Raw genomic sequence first — 15,622 nt, 5'->3', positions numbered from 1 at the left:
ATAATTGACATGCCTATGCAATGGCATGTGTCGCTTCCCTTGTATCCTTAGAGGATCCTGTTGTGAACCTTAAATTTTTTATTCACAACCTTTCTTTTCCAGCCATCGTTGATAATCCTAGTGAGGTGTCTTATTGCTATATTATAGATTCTAACAAATGGTACTCGCATATCTCAAGATATTTAATCAATGGTACATTTCCAGATTCTAAAAGTAAAAATGCTAGAGCTAGGATTCATAAGTTAGCTACAAGATACATTATCCTTTCTAACATTCTTTATAGGAGGATTTATAATGGTTTGCTCCTTTGCTGTCTCAACAAAATAGAGATCCCGATTGCTATGGAGGAAGCACATTTAGGTGCTTGTGGGGTGCATTTTGGGGGCAAAAATTTAGTCTGAAGGTTGCTCCGAATGGGATATTATTCGCAAACCATAGAGAGAGATTCCTTCGCATTTGTTAAGAAGTGACATCAGTGCTAGCAACACAACAATTTGATTCATGCTCCTGCACAAGAACTTAAGTCACAAGTGGCCTCTTGGCCCTTTTCCATGTAGGGTTTGGATCTTATTGGAAAAATTTCTCCTTCATCCCAAGGGCATACTTTCATTATAACTACTACAAATTATTTTACAAAGTGGGTAGAAGCAGTTCCTCTTTGATCCACTACTGCTAAAGTAATTTGTCAATTCATCTTAGATAACATCATTTCGCGATTTGGAATTCCTTCCACATTGATCTATGACAATGGGACTTCATTCGAGAATAAAGATGTGAAGAAATTTCTCAAGAAATATCATATTCAACATCGCTTTTCCACACCTTATTATCATCAATCTAATGGCTAAGCTGAGTCCTCTAACAAAATTTTTGAACAAGTTCTTCGTAATACTATAAACAAACATGGTAAGGACTCACACACCCAGTTGACCTATGCCCTTTGGGCCTATCAAACAAGAATACACATAGCTACGAGTACTACTCCTTACAATCTTGTTTATGGTGTTGACGCTATTATGCCTTTAGAGTTAGATATTTTGTCATTGAGAATTTCTCTTAAGGGTATAGTCGACGATGATTTTTATCGAGAGCAACACCTTCAACAACTTGAAATGCTTGATGAATGGCATATAAACGCTCTTGAGAATATCCAAGTGTATCACAAATCCTCGTAACAAAGTTACAATAATAAGGTTATTCAACGTTCCTTCTCAGTGGGCGACCTTGTGCTTTATGAGAATTAGCGTAACGTGAATGCCTTACTTGAAGAAAGATGAAGGTTTAGGCCCAATTGGCTTGGACCGTATATCATCACTAAAGTCTACAAGTTGGCTACCTACAAAATAGCAGATGTGGAAGGTATGCCCCTTAAGGAGCCCATAAATGTTATGCATCTTCGTAGATATTATGCTTAAATTTGCGTTTCATTCTTTTTCCCTTCTTCCTAAATTGTATGATATGGTAGCATATCTTCATTAAATCATGTAGTATTAAATTATTGACATTTGATCTATATTTCTTCATTCTTGACAAACATGTTTTAAATTTTTGGTTGTCTTGAATTCAATGTGTAAATTTTTTAGGAATTTACATTTTTATATGCTACATTATCATACAATTTTCTTCATGTTTTTAGGGTTAGGATACATCATGTTGTGTTTAATTAAAACCCTTAATTAGATCACATTAGTTATGTAGTGCTTAACTTAAACACGTTTCTTTACATTATTAATGTTGTATTTAATTAAATACATAGTTATTTTATTATATCACACATGTATCAATTTAATCATGAGGTATTGAGAAACCAATCACATGAGAATTAGATTAGACATACATGTACATTTTCCAAATTTGTTACTTTTAATCAAAGCAATATATACATTCATTATTTTTGCAAATTAAAAGAACACATTTGAGGCTAAGATCATATATATATATCATCAAAAGTTTTAAGGTACATCATCATATAAAAAAATCGACCACTAGATACAAAATGTGATCTTTACTATATCAACACTATCTATGGTTGGTGGCTACCTGAGCCCTCGGGTCCCTATCATGGTGGTTCCATAGGTGTATAACAGGATGAGGATCGTGAGTGACTCTTGGAAGAGCTCCTTTGATCCCAATCCATGACTATGCCTCGATACATGGCTGACTCCGCCCGGGACTCTGCTAGCTCACATTGTAGTTGCTCCCCCTCTTCTCGTCTGATCTCTAGCTCTATTTGAATTGAGTCAAATAGATCCTCGTGTCATCTGGCGTTCCTCTAAGGTCTATGCATGATCTTTGAAGACCAAGGTATGTGTGAAACGGTGATGATGTTAGATAGGGTCTATCAGATAAAGGATCGCCACTCTTGGACTTTGACTATAGAAGAAGGAATAGAAATCAAACCAGATATACATTATAATGTAAATTCCAAACAAACTCAATTAAATAAAAGACCCTTACTTGGATATCTTGCCTGCCAATGTGGATCATGTATCGTGGCCATCTTTTATCTAGAGTCGTTGCCCTCTCTATGCTCGTAGTGTCTCTATACTCTAGTAGGTGGTGTTGTACGAGATGATCAGCGTAAGCTTGAGCTGGGTCTATTGAAATTAGCTTCCTCTCCTTTAGTTGACACTGTTGGTGGATCTAGGGCTATGGTGTCATCCCCAGAGTGATGGGGAATCTCTTCCTCCTCTCCCTCTTCTTCCTTCTCTCTCCTCCTCCTCCTCCTCCTCCTCTTCCTCCTCCTGCTCTCCTTGCTCTTCCTCTCCCCCTTCCTCTAGATCATCGTACTCATCATCCCCACCCCGACCTACCTCCCCATCGATATCTCTATCACCTCCTTCACCATCATCATCATCGTCTATCTCCCGTTGTTCTCCCTCCTCTCTCTCATCCTCGTAATCCATTGTGTCTCCATCACTTAGATCCTTCGATGTCTCATGATCCTCACTAGTGGAGCTAGCTAATCGCCTCCATGGCCCAGGATTACTCCTCAGATAGTCTAAAAGAAAAAAAAACTCAGGGGTAAGTCCTATCCGACCATCTGATGTACCTGTGGTGAGCTCCCATGTCATCATTAAAGGGGACCACGACTTCTCAATCAGAATCATCCGAGTCTGTCATCTCAATCTCATTGTTGTAAGGCCTATGAATTGCTCCCGGTCTCGCGATCACTCGCGAGTGGCATATAAAGACTGCCACATCTACTGGAATGACCTGCTCTAGCCCAAACTATCTCCTGACTCAGTCGAAAGAGAATGGGACTACAATATGGATGTGGTGACCCTCAAGGTAGCCGTTTCTCTACATAAGACAAAGTTGGTGATCCTGGCTTGGCCAATAGGCCATTCGTCGGTATGGTCTCCAGGTGGCGACATCTAATCTCAACCTATCAATCACAATCCTCCAATGCAACAAGTCACCATTTTTCCATGGTCTCGTGAGTGGGTATGCATATACTCTAGGGTCATCTGAGCCAATATCAACTGGTACTCCTGCTAGCTTAGTACATGTGATATGCTCGAACATCCAAACCTGTAGAAGGGTGCATGTCATCAAACTACATCCCTCGTCGTAGACATACTCTCCTAAATCATGGTAGAGATAAGCCAACATGCTCCATCCCTAGGAGAACATTGTCTGTCACTCCTCCATTGCTCGAATAGCATAAGTGAGAGCCCCATGCATGTCTCTGCCTCATCCATCAAGGCATATGGATAGCCCCATTGTGGCTATCATGAGTCTCCTAACGAGTGGACTGACACTGGTAGGATGTAGTAGCTAGTGAATCATAATCCGTCCTCTAGTCTCATTGGGCATAGCTCATCCAATGTTGTACATCTTCTCTCTCCTAAAAGATGGTGTACGACCTGTTTGATATATCACCATACATCGTCTAATGGGAATCCTTAGTATGAGGTACACATCCTAAAATGTGACTGTCATCTCTCCCACTGGAGGTGTCTATGTCCCATCTATCCATGAGTGCCCTAAGCATCATTGGATGGAACTTCATGGATGGCATATTGCATATGTACCACAACCGTACTGCCTTAAGTGGCTCTCTGTCATCCTAAGACAATCGGAGAATATGACTCCGTAGATTCTAATATGTGTGTCCAGTACTGTGCTCTTGCATATAGGGAAGTTTTTGCAAAATCAAACAATCAACAATCAATATCATTCTCTCAATGAATTCAACATCAAAAGCCTGATCCTATGCATGCCTTGGTCACCCTGTTTGGGGACTAGGATGCCCCTAATTTCCGTGTAGACTTGCCAATTCTTTGGCTTTTGAAAAGATCTCCTCGGCAAATGCGTTCAAGTTAATGTGAGACGAACCTCCATCACTTGCAGCACTTCTTACCAATTCCCGCCATTTCAAGGCATTGTTTCTTAGCTGTTTTCCCTGTTCGCTTTCAATGGCCGCCAATCTAATACATCTCTGTATCTCCTCCCTTCCCAGAACACCATCATCTCGCGTCCTCATTTTCAATCCAGTCTTCCACACATCCGTCACAAACTTCGAATTAGTAGGCTGATCGCTAAGAATTCCCAATGTGAGCGTGGGAACGCCCAAGCTGAGAGCATCTAGCGTGGAATTCCAACCGCAGTGGGTCATGAACAATCCCACCGATGGATGAGACAGCACATCCAGCTGAACACACCACTCCACCACCAAACCCCTTTCCTGGGTTTCCTCCAAAAATCCCGCCGGCAATATTTCCCCAATTTTTCCTTGCCCTGGAGGAGCCCTGATCACCCAAATGAAGTTTTGGCCACTTTGTTGAATGTCCACAGCCAGCTCTTGGATTTGCTCTGCGCTTATGACTGCAACAGTGCCGAATGAAATGTATACAACGGACAGGGGAGGCTTTTTGTTCAGCCAGTCCATACAGTCGGCTGCCTTCCAAGGATTCGTGCCCACCTGCGTGTCCTCTGAATTTCGCCCTTGCAGAAAAGCCAATGGTATGGAAGGGCCGATTGGCAGGAAGGGAATAGATGCCGACCTTATGGAATCGATTGTCTCACGCTCTAGCTCATATACAGTATTGGCAATCACCCAGGAGACATCTTTCACGCTCTCCAACTGCCGCAGATAATAATTGACGAATCCGCTTGTATCCCTAAATGCCGAGGGTATATCGCACATTTTTAGCTCAGGAAGGCCAGGGATGATGACGTTTTCGGGTATTCTGGTACAATCCCACCCCTCTCCTGTAATATAAAACCCTCATATATTTTAAAAGGAAATTTAGGCGCTGAGAATCAATTAACACTAAAGAGAGGAAAATGAGCTAAGGAAGCCGACACCCAATTACATCAAAATGAAATTTGCATCAAGAAAATAGTAAGTTCAATCCGTCCTATTGACACTCGGTGAAGCTTCTCTCTTGCCGATCATATTTGAGACTGGGACTCAGATTGGGCAGAAAAGAAAAAGAGTAAAATTTCATTATCTCACAGGAAATTGAAAACCCTTAAAATGAATAATAAGATAATGCATTCCGAAACAGAAAAACCTTTAACAGTATGCATGATCAAATCAACGACCTAAATGATTATACTAATGATGACATATGCGGCTCTGTAACGAGCTACGGAATAATCATAATTTTTTTTAAACTGTGAAGCCATTAGATCTGACAAAATATGGACTCGACTTGTAAACTCGTGTTAGGGATTTTTAGTATTTGCCAAAAATTTCCCCTTCCAATTTCAAACATGCCCAAAACTATAATTGTATTTGACAGAAAATATACATATAGGCTTATAGCCCTACAGCATTAAGCATTCAAATTTTAGATACAAAATATTTCCAATCCATGATACTGTGTACTTCTGAATTTAAGTGTGTACTTTTGATTATAACTGTCAGAAGACGCACTCAAATTGTAGCTAAAACCAATTTTTCATATAAACTGGGCGGAAACGTAGCCCAATAAAGAGGTTGCTTAGCTTCATCCTATGTCCCTGTTAATTTGCCTATTCATTTTTTAACATTGAATACATAAATTTTTTAATAGTTCAACATTTTTTATTGACAATATAAAAGATCTCATTTCTTAATATGAACATGCTATTAACATCGCTGGTTCAAAATCATGAGGATCTCATTTCGTAATATGAACCTGCTGCATTAACATCGCTCGTTGAAAATCATGAGCTCATTTATCCAGCAGAGGATTTAAGCTTGCAAGCACAAAAGTTCAGGAAGGGCCCTCCAAGAATGCAAAGTAACTGATCCAGTTGGGACTCAAAGGCCATGACCAGGTTGGTCCAGTGAAGAATTGAACTTCAATGACAGTAACTAACAAGGCCACAATTTTAACCGTCACACTGTATCATAAACACATTGAAAATGAATAATTGATTATAATATTAATTTTCTAATTAATATTGTACAATGTATGCATATGTCTCCTTCTAATTTGATCGATAACAGTAGAGCTGGGGTTCCAAGAAACATTGATCCGAGAGTGTAATGTCCGGGATGCTAGTTGGGAATAAAAAGGGAAATTCACAATAGTTAAAAAATTAATGCTGGTGCATCACTGGGTAAGTTTCCATACCAGATGGTTTATTAAATTTCAGTTATACATTTTTAATATTTTTCTCTACACATTTAATCTCTCTTATGCATTCCCCTGTTTTGCCCTGAGCTTGCTTGTTGCAGAGTTCTGTACTTTGGTATAAGCTTCCTTCTCCATTACATTTCAAATCTTAGATAACAATATTCAACATTAACTTTTGTAGATAGTCTTCGTATGAATGATGATCGCAGCTGCTCAGTTTGTATTAAATAGGTAGTTTGCAAAAGTTTTGATAATACTCTGTTTTTAGTTCTGTTTTTATGGATGGAGCTGCAGCTTCTATGTAGGTTCTACTTTTTTCTGTTTTGAAATGGAAAAGAAGTATAGCTCTTACTGAAGTATATATAACCAGTTTATTTCAGATCTTAGTAGAGTAATAGGCTGCAATTTCAATGATTTAATTTTCTTTTCTATTCTTTTGCTCTTTCTCTGCCTTTGCCTTCAATATCAAGGCTCAATTAGATCAAGTCTGACATGTCTTAAGCAGGTAAAACTCATTACAAGTCCGTGTCAATTGGCTCTAGGGTCTACAGATTCATTTGAGAACATCAAAAGTCTAATTTAATATTTAATAAATTAGAGTAAAAGATCAATTAGTTGAGCATGTTCTAATAGTTGTCATGATATTTGTTATTTTAATTTTCACGTTTTTAATATTATAATATTAATTTTTAAATATAGTATTGATAATTGAATGAATGAAATATATTCTTTAGATTTGAAGAATAAGAAATCATGTGATGCTATAACAGTAAACCAATAAAACATGACTTGGTGCACAATTATTCTTTTAACTTTTTTTAGGTCATGTTGGACACCTCAACAAACAACCATGATCTGTAATGTCATATTTGATAATGTGGACCTGAAATCTTAGTTATATAAGCGGATGTCTTAAATCTCACACACTAAGCTTTGACTTCTAGACTTAAAAGTGTCAAACACTCAGAATTGACTGACATTGTCTAAACTTAATATATTGCTTAATCTGTGTGAACAAGAAGTCTGTCAAATATATGAATAAGAATGATTTGAAATTATCACATAAAATTTTGAAACTCCTGAATTTAGAATACTCAACTACGGATTTCTTTCCCTACTACTTTTGGTGTAATTGCTTAAACAGATCACCCGTTATAATCTTCCAGAACAGCAAAATTGCAATTTGGGTTTCTGTATAGAGCAAAACTGTAACTGAACAAAATCTATAAATTTTCTTGGAAACTTTCAGAGGGATGCGATCTGTCATATATTACAAATAAATATAAATGAGCTGCAGAGATAAATTGCTCTTCCTTAGAATGATTGTCAAAAATTTTAGACGCAAAACGCAAGAAACACAAACAAAACCGTCCCATTTAATCCAAAAACTTAAACATCAGAGGAAAGTTTGGTAAAGCTAGAGCAAAAATAAAATAGTATTAGTACAGTGGTCGTCATCGAACCTTTCTGAAAGTGATGGTAAATTGAAAAAACAGCAGCAGATTGCGTCCAGAACAGAGCCTGAGGAATCTTGAACTTATTTGCAACATGTCGAACCCAAGGAAGAAACGAATTGTAAATTATGCAGCACACAGGAGGAGCGTCAGCACTGAGTCGCCGGATCAGGTGTTCGAGTCCCGAGCCGTCCATGTTGTTCTGCATGTGCAGAAACACAGAAAGATTGATGCTTGTATCGAGAGTGGGTTTCTCTTCGAAAAGACCGCCTGGAATGCATTCAAAGCGTACGTCCAGATTGAGTCGTTGCAGACACTCCATGGCTTGTATTACTTTCGCCTGATAAAAGTTGAAAGTGACGAAGGTAACAAGCACACCTCTGGAAGCCAAGCTCTTAGAGAACTGTAGCATAGGATTGCTGTGGCCTACTGCTGGGTATGATACTACCACAACATGACCCTTCCTCCCTGCATTGCCAGCCATGTATTCCTCTCTCTTTCCCCCACTTCAATTGCCGCACAACCACAAAATCAGATAGAAGAAAGGGGAGCTGTTGACAGGTTGGTTATAGCTCGGCATTCAAATCATCTGCCTCTCTAAATAACGGGTTTCTCGTGGGCAAATGTGGGGCCGATTTCGATGGTTTTTTTTTGCAAGTTATAAGTTTTGGAAATTAGTTCAGTCATTTGGATCTTAGTGATAAGAGATAGTGATAAGAGATTTTCATAATTTATAGAATAAATCAAAAGCTGTTTTTTCATTAAATTGCAAATTCTGTGTATGATTTTTAAATCAACTTCGAATTTTTTTGTTCTTTTTATTTTGATGATGGACCACGGAATGTGATCTGAAAAGTTGATTCAAAAATCATGCACACAATTTAATCCAGAAACAGCTTTTGATTCCTTTGGATCTTACTTATTTGCAGACGAAACTTCTTATCATGTGAACCTTAATTCTTTTTGGATGGAATTTCGATCTTTACCCATATTAGAAGTAAATCAGGGATTGAACCCATGATTTAATATCTAAAGAGACAACTGAAATTGAGTGAATTAATCTAAGAGTCTTATTTCTATAATAAATATGGAATACATTAGTTAATCTTGTCAAAAATAAATAATTATAAAAATAATTAAATTATAAAAAAATATTAATATATGAATTATATTATATATAAAAAGGTTAGTTTGATTTTTAATAAATAAAATTGGTGTTGTCAATTAATCCAATTTACAACCTTAAACCAGAGCACATAAACATTAAATACTGGAATAGCAGAAACAGATACCGGTAAACAATGCAACTCAACTATGAAACAGATAATCAACCCAATTCAACCATATCACATAACACCATGATTTGTACGTGGAAAACCCAATAAAGGAAAAACCACCGTGGGAAGCCTACCCACAGTCGGATGATACTTCTACAGAAAGTATGTGATACAATGAGGGGCCTGCACATGCAGGAAGACACCCTGCCTAGAGCGCACTACTCATTACAAAAGAGTCTCACTGACCACAGAGAGGTTAAAACCACCTCAAGATAATTGGACAACACTCTAGTATTGTGAATTGCCAGAGATAGCATCTACCATGCCTGATTACAGTCCCAGTTAAGCTCAATATCGGAGGCCTTAGACCTCTTACATAAACCCAATTCGATCTTTAATGATCGACCTCATCCTCTGCCTGAATGATATTACAATATTCGCTCATTACATTCATTTTCCTTGTACGTTACCATGCCATGATCTACAATGAGATCTTACAATGATTTATACAAACCCTAAGGCCTAAACCAATTAGGTCGGCCACCTAAAAGATATTACAATAAGATCATTACATATATCCATGTTACAATGATATGCCATGTCAGCTTTAGACCAAAACAATATTAACCAATCCATTAAACATCCTGGTAACGTGTAGAGAACACGTTAACATGATATCGGTCCATAACCTAGATAAGTACCTGACCTATTATGGGTCCATTACGCCAAATCGATGTCTCCAACTAGTTGAAGGATGATCATAAATTATCTTGTTCATCCTAGAAACTGCACCAACACCACTTATGCATCCTATCAAGGATTCTCAATAAAAGCTCTACCAGTAAAACCTTAAACCTATGTCTATAAGGGTTTACTGGTGTATGATAGCATCCGAACATATTCCATTGATCAAAACATATCGGAAGTGTCCAACAGATAGTCTCTTCTACCGGTAACATTAGATCTTCTGCCTGTAACCAAAACTTGTCTGTTCGTAACCAACCATAACAGCTAGTGTTGACATTAATGACAAAACATCAATACAACACATAATCAATCCTTTTGTATTGCCAACAATCTCCCCCTTTGGCATTGATGGCCACAGTAGATGTGAAAAGCATCTAACTACCAAGAAATGCCAAACAAGTCTCCCCCAAGGGAAGACAACCAACAAACTCCCCCTTTGAATAATATCTCTGTATAGCTCTTAAGTTTTCTTTCTCACATCAATATCTCTCCCCCTTTGACATCAATGACATAGATATCAAAACTTTGTGAATCTCAAGATGACTACTCCCCCTGAGTAGTAGCACCACTCATCAGTGCCATAATGAATAGTATCTTTGATAATGCATGTCGGAGTGATGCCAACCTGCATCAATCAAGTATCTACCGGAGGGACAAAAACCCCTAACTTGTCTCTCAAATATTCAAATGATTCTTTAGATGAAAATTTAGTGAATATATCTGCTATCTGCTCTTTAGTGTTCACATAAACGGGTAAGTGCACCAAGATGGTGAACAAAACATTGGCCACATGCAAAAAAAATAAAAAAATTTCATAACCCGTGCATGTTCTAGAAATTCAAAAACATGCTAGGCTTGGTAACAAAAAACAATTAAATAAAAAAGTTCCTCAAAACCTGTATGGGTTTTGAGGAACATTATATTTTACAATAAAAAATCAAAAGTTCCTCAAAACCCGTACGGGTTTTGAGGAACATTATACTTTTTAGAAACCCATGGGTTATGCAAAACTAGAAGTTTTTGTCACAGTTCTGCAAAACCTGTATGGGTTGTATAGAACTAGGAACCAAATAGGAAGTGGGAAGAGAGAGAGAGAGAGAGAGGGTGAGAATAGGATGAAGAGAGAGAGAGGAAGAGAGAGAGAGTAGGGAGTAGGAAGAGGGATAGAATAGGATAATGAGAGCAGGATGGAGAGAGAGTTAGAGACCAAAAGAGAACGGAATAGGAAGAGAGGGAGAGATAAGGAAAGAAAGAAAAATGGGAGAGAGAGAGAGAGAGAGAGAGAGAGAGAGAGAGAGGGGGAAGATGGAGAGAGAGGGAGAGAGAGGGAGATTAGGAAAAGGAGAGGGGGAGAGGGAGAGAGGGAGAGAGAGGGAGATTTGGAAAAGGAGAGGGGGAGAGGAAGAGGGAGAGGGAGAGAGAGGGAGATTGGGAAAAGGAGAGGAGGAGAGGGAGAGGGAGATCGAGAGAGAGAGAGAGAGAGAGAGAGAGAGAAAGAGAGAGAGAGGGGAGATTGGGAAAAGGAGAGGGGAAGAGGGAGAGAGAGGCAGATAGGAAGAAGGAGAGAGAGAGAGAGAGAGAGAGAGAGAGAGGGAGGGTCATTGGGAGAGGGGGAGAGGGGGGAGAGAGAGAGAGAGAGGGAGAGAGAGTGGGAGATTGAGAGAGAGAGAGGGAGAGGGAGATAGAGAGAATACAGAGAGAGAGAGAGGGATGGAGGGAGAGAGAGAGGGAAATTGGGAAAATGAGAGGGGGATGGAGGGAGAGAGAGAGAAGGAAATTGGGAAAAGGAAGGGGGAGAGGGAGAGGGAGAGAGAGGGATATTAGGAAAATGAGAGAGAGACAATGAGAGAGACAGAGACAGAGACAGAGAGAGAGAGAGATTAGGAAAAGGAGAGGGGAAGAGGGAGAGAGAGGGAGATGGGAAAAAGGAGAGGGAGAGAGAGAGAGAGAGAGAGAGAGAGAGAGAGAGAAGGAGATTGGGAAAAGGAGAGGGAAAGAGGGTGAAAGAAGGAGATTGGAAAAAGGAGAGGGAGAGAGAAAGAGAGAGAGCGAGAGGGGGGGAGATGGAGGGAGAGGGAGAGAGAGGAGGAGATGGAGGGAAAGGGAGAGAGAGGGAGATTAGGAAAAGGGGAGAGGGAGAGGGAGAGAGGGAGAGAGAGGGAGATTGGGAAAAGGAGAGGGGGAGAGGAAGAGGGAGAGGGAGAGAGAGAGAGGGAGATTGGGAAAAGGAGAGGGTGAGAGGGAGAGGGAGAGAGAGAGAGAGAGAGAGAGAGAGAGAGAGGAGAAATTGAGTAAAGGAGAGGGGAAGAGGGAGAGAGAGGTAGATAGGAAAAAGGAGAGGGAGAGAGAGAGAGAGAGAGAGAGAGAGAGAGAGAGAGAGAGGGAGGGAGGGTCATTGGGAGAGGGAGAGGGAGAGAGAGAGAGAGAGAGAGAGAGAGAGAGAGAGAGAGAGAGAGAGAGAGATGGAGGGAGAGGGAGAGAGAGGGAAATTGGGGAAAACAAGAGAGGGATGGAGGGAGAGAGAGAGAGAGGGAAATTGGGAAAAGGAAGGGGCAGAGGGAGAGGGAGAGAGAGGGATATTAGGAAAATGAGAGAGAGAGAGAGAGACAACGAGAGAGAGAGAGAGAGAGAGAGAGAGAGAGAGAGAGAGAGAGAGAGAGAGAGAGAGAGAGAGATCCAGAAAAGGAGAGGGGAAGAGGGAGAGAGAGGGAGATGGGGAAAAGGAGAGGGAGAGAGAGAGGGAGGGAGATTGGGTAAAGAAGAGGGAAAGAGGGTGAGAGAAGGAGATTGGAAAAAGGAGAGAAAGAGAGAGAGAGAGAGGAGAGAGAGAGAGAGGGGAGGGAGGTCATTGGGAAAAGGAGAGGGGGAGAGGGAGAGAGAGGGAGATTGAAAAAAGGAGAGATAGAGAGAGAGAGAGAGAGGGAGAGAGAAAGGGAGAGAGAGGCGGAGATGGATGGAGAGGGAGAGAGAGGGAGATTAGGAAAAGGAGAGGGGGAGAGGGAGAGAGGGAGAGAGAGGGAGATTGGAAAAAGGAGAGGGGGAGAGGAAGAGGGAGAGGAAGAGAGAGAGGGAGATTGGGAAAAGGAGAGAGAGAGAGAGAGAGAGAGAGAGAGGGGGGGGGAGATTGGGAAAAGGAGAGGGGAAGAGGGAGGGAGAGAGAGGCAGATAGGAAAAAGGAGTGGTAGAGAGAGAGAGAGAGAGAGAGAGAGAGAGAGGGAGGGAGGGTCATTGGGAGAGAGAGAGAGAGAGAGAGAGAGGGGGGGGAGGGTCATTGGGAAAAGGAGAGGGGAAGAGGGAGAGAGAGAGAGAGGGAGAGAGAGAGAGAGAGAGAGAGAGAGAGAGAGAGAGAGAGAGAGGGTCATTGGGGAAAGGAGAGGGTGATGGAGGGAGAGGGAGAGAGAGGTAAATTGGGAACAAAAGAGGGTGATGGAGGGAGAGGGAGAGAGAGGCAAATTGGGAAAAGGAGAGGGGGAGAGGGAGAGGGAGAGAGAGGGATATTAGGAAAATGAGAGAGAGAGAGAGAATAGGATAAGGACTAGGAGATGGGGATGGAGGGAGAGGGAGAGAGAGGGGGAGAAGGAGAGAGGGAGATTGAGAAAAGGAGAGGGACTGAGGGAGAGGGAGAGAGAGGGAGATTTGGAAAAGTAGAAGGAGAGAGAGAGAGAGAGAGAGAGAGAGAGAGAGAGAGAGAGAGAAGGGGATAGAAAGATAGGACCTAGATAGGGAAAGAAGAGAAGATAGAGAGAGAGAGAGAGTAGGAGATAGGAAGAGAGGGAGAGAGTGGGAGAGAGGAGATAGAGAGATAGGGAGAGGGAGGGTGAAGACAAGGAGAATAGGATAAAGAGAGTGAGAGAGAGAGAGAGAGGAGAGAGAGAGAGAGAGAGAGAGTAGGAGATAGGAAGAGAGGGAGAGAGTGGGAGAGAGGAGATAGAGAGATAGGGAGAGGGAGGGTGAAGAGAGAGATAATAGGGGATATGATGAGAGAGAGAGAGAGTAGCATAAGGAGAGGGAGAGGGAGAGAGGTAAATTAGGAAAAGGAGAGGGAGAGAGGGAGAGGGAGAGAGGAAGAGGGAGAGAGAGGGATAATAGGAAAATGAGAGAGAGTGTGAGAGAGAGAGAGAGAGAAAATAGGATAAGGATTAGGAGATGGGGATGGAGAGAGAGGGAGAGGGAGGGGGAGAGGGAGAGAGAGGGAGATTGGGAAAAGGAGAGGGAGAGGGAGAGAGAGGGAGATTTGGTAAAGCAGAGGGGGAGAGGGAGAGATAGAGAAAGAAAGAGAGAGAGAGAGAGAGAGAGAGAGAGAGAGAGAGAGAGAGAGAGAGAGAGAGAGAGAGAGAGGGGGGTTAGGAAGAGAGGGACATAGATAGGGAAAGAAAGAGAAGAGACAGAGAGAGAGAGAGAATAGGATAAGGAGAGGGGGATGGAGGGAGACGGAGAGAGGGATATTAGGAAAAGGAGAGGGGGAGAGGGAGAGGGAGGGAGATTGGGAAAAGGAGGCGGAGAGGGAGAGGGAGAGAGAGGGAGATTGGGAAAAGGAGAGGGGGAGATGGAGAGAAAGGGAAATTGGAAAAGTAGAGAGATAGAGAGAGAGAGTAGGGGATAGGATGAGAGGGAGAGAATAGGATAACGAGAGAGAGAGAGAGAGAGGAAGAGAGGGAGAGAATAGGATACGGAGATGGGGAGGGAGAGAGTCGAAGAGAGAGAGAGGAGATTGGGAGAGAGGGAGAGGGAGGGTGAAGATGGGGAGAATAGGATAAAGAGAGGGAGAGAGAGGGAGAGAGAGAGAGAGAGGGAGGGTCATTGGGAGAGAGAGAGAGGGAGAGAGTGGGAGATTGAGAGAGAGAGGGAGGGAGAGGGAGAGAGAATAGAGAGAGAGAGAGGGAGGGTCATTGGAAGAGAGAGAGAGGGAGAGAGAGTGGGAGATTGAGAGAGAGAGAGAGGGAGGGAGAGGGAGAGAGAATAGAGAGAGAGAGAGAGGGAGAGAGGGAAATTGGGAAAATGAGAGGGGGATGGAGGGAGAGAGAGAGAGGGAAATTGGGAAAAGGAAGGGGGAGAGGGAGAGGGAGAGAGAGAGAGAGAGATCAGGAAAAGGAGAGGGGAAGAGGGAGATGGGAAAAAGGGGAGAGAGAGAGAGAGAGAGAGAGAGAGAGAGAGGAGAGAGAGAGAGAGAGAGAGAGAGGGAGGGAGGGAGGGAGATTGGGAAAAGGAGAGGGTGAGAGGGTGAGAGAAGGAGATTGGAAAAAGGAGAGGGAGAGAGAGAGAGAGAGAGAGAGAGAGAGAGAGAGAGAGAGAGAGAGAGAGAGAGATGGAGGGAGAGGGAGAGAGAGGGGGAGATGGAGGGAGAGGGAGATTAGGAAAAGGAGAGGGGGAGAGGGAGAGAGGTAGAGAGACGGAGAATGGGATAGGGAGAGAGAGAAAGAGGAGTTGAGGGTGAGAGACATGAGGTAGATAGATAATGAGAAGGAGGAAAGGGTGAGAGACTCGGTAGAGAGAGAATGTGAGGGGGAGAGAGATGAGATTGAACTCAAGGAGGATAATTAGGGATCAGAATAGATGAATACGGTGATGG

At 41.9% G+C, this 15,622-nt stretch overlaps 1 protein-coding gene across 1 annotated transcript; it reads right to left on the bottom strand.

The window, feature by feature from the left end:
* Positions 1-4,216: 4,216 nt before the first annotated feature.
* On the bottom strand, positions 4,217-8,638 carry LOC131859200 (UDP-glycosyltransferase 74D1-like). Its single transcript, XM_059212770.1, has 3 exons — positions 7,971-8,638; positions 6,333-6,339; positions 4,217-5,217 (listed from the first exon to the last, which is right to left on the bottom strand). The coding sequence occupies exons 1-3, from the start codon at positions 8,511-8,513 to the stop codon at positions 4,259-4,261; spliced, it is 1,509 nt and encodes a 502-aa protein (XP_059068753.1). The 5' UTR covers positions 8,514-8,638; the 3' UTR covers positions 4,217-4,258.
* Between the last annotated feature and the right edge of the window lie 6,984 nt (positions 8,639-15,622).

This window comes from Cryptomeria japonica, chromosome 10 (assembly GCF_030272615.1).
Source record: "Cryptomeria japonica chromosome 10, Sugi_1.0, whole genome shotgun sequence".
Taxonomy (NCBI): Eukaryota; Viridiplantae; Streptophyta; class Pinopsida; order Cupressales; family Cupressaceae; genus Cryptomeria; species Cryptomeria japonica.
Note: the sequence above shows the minus strand (reverse complement) of the source record. Positions and strands in the feature narration are given on the sequence as shown.

Excerpts from the sequence above, each read along its gene's own strand:
- LOC131859200 (XM_059212770.1), bottom strand. The coding sequence starts at position 8,513 with ATGGCTGGCAATGCAGGGAGGAAGGGTCATGTTGTGGTAGTATCATAC.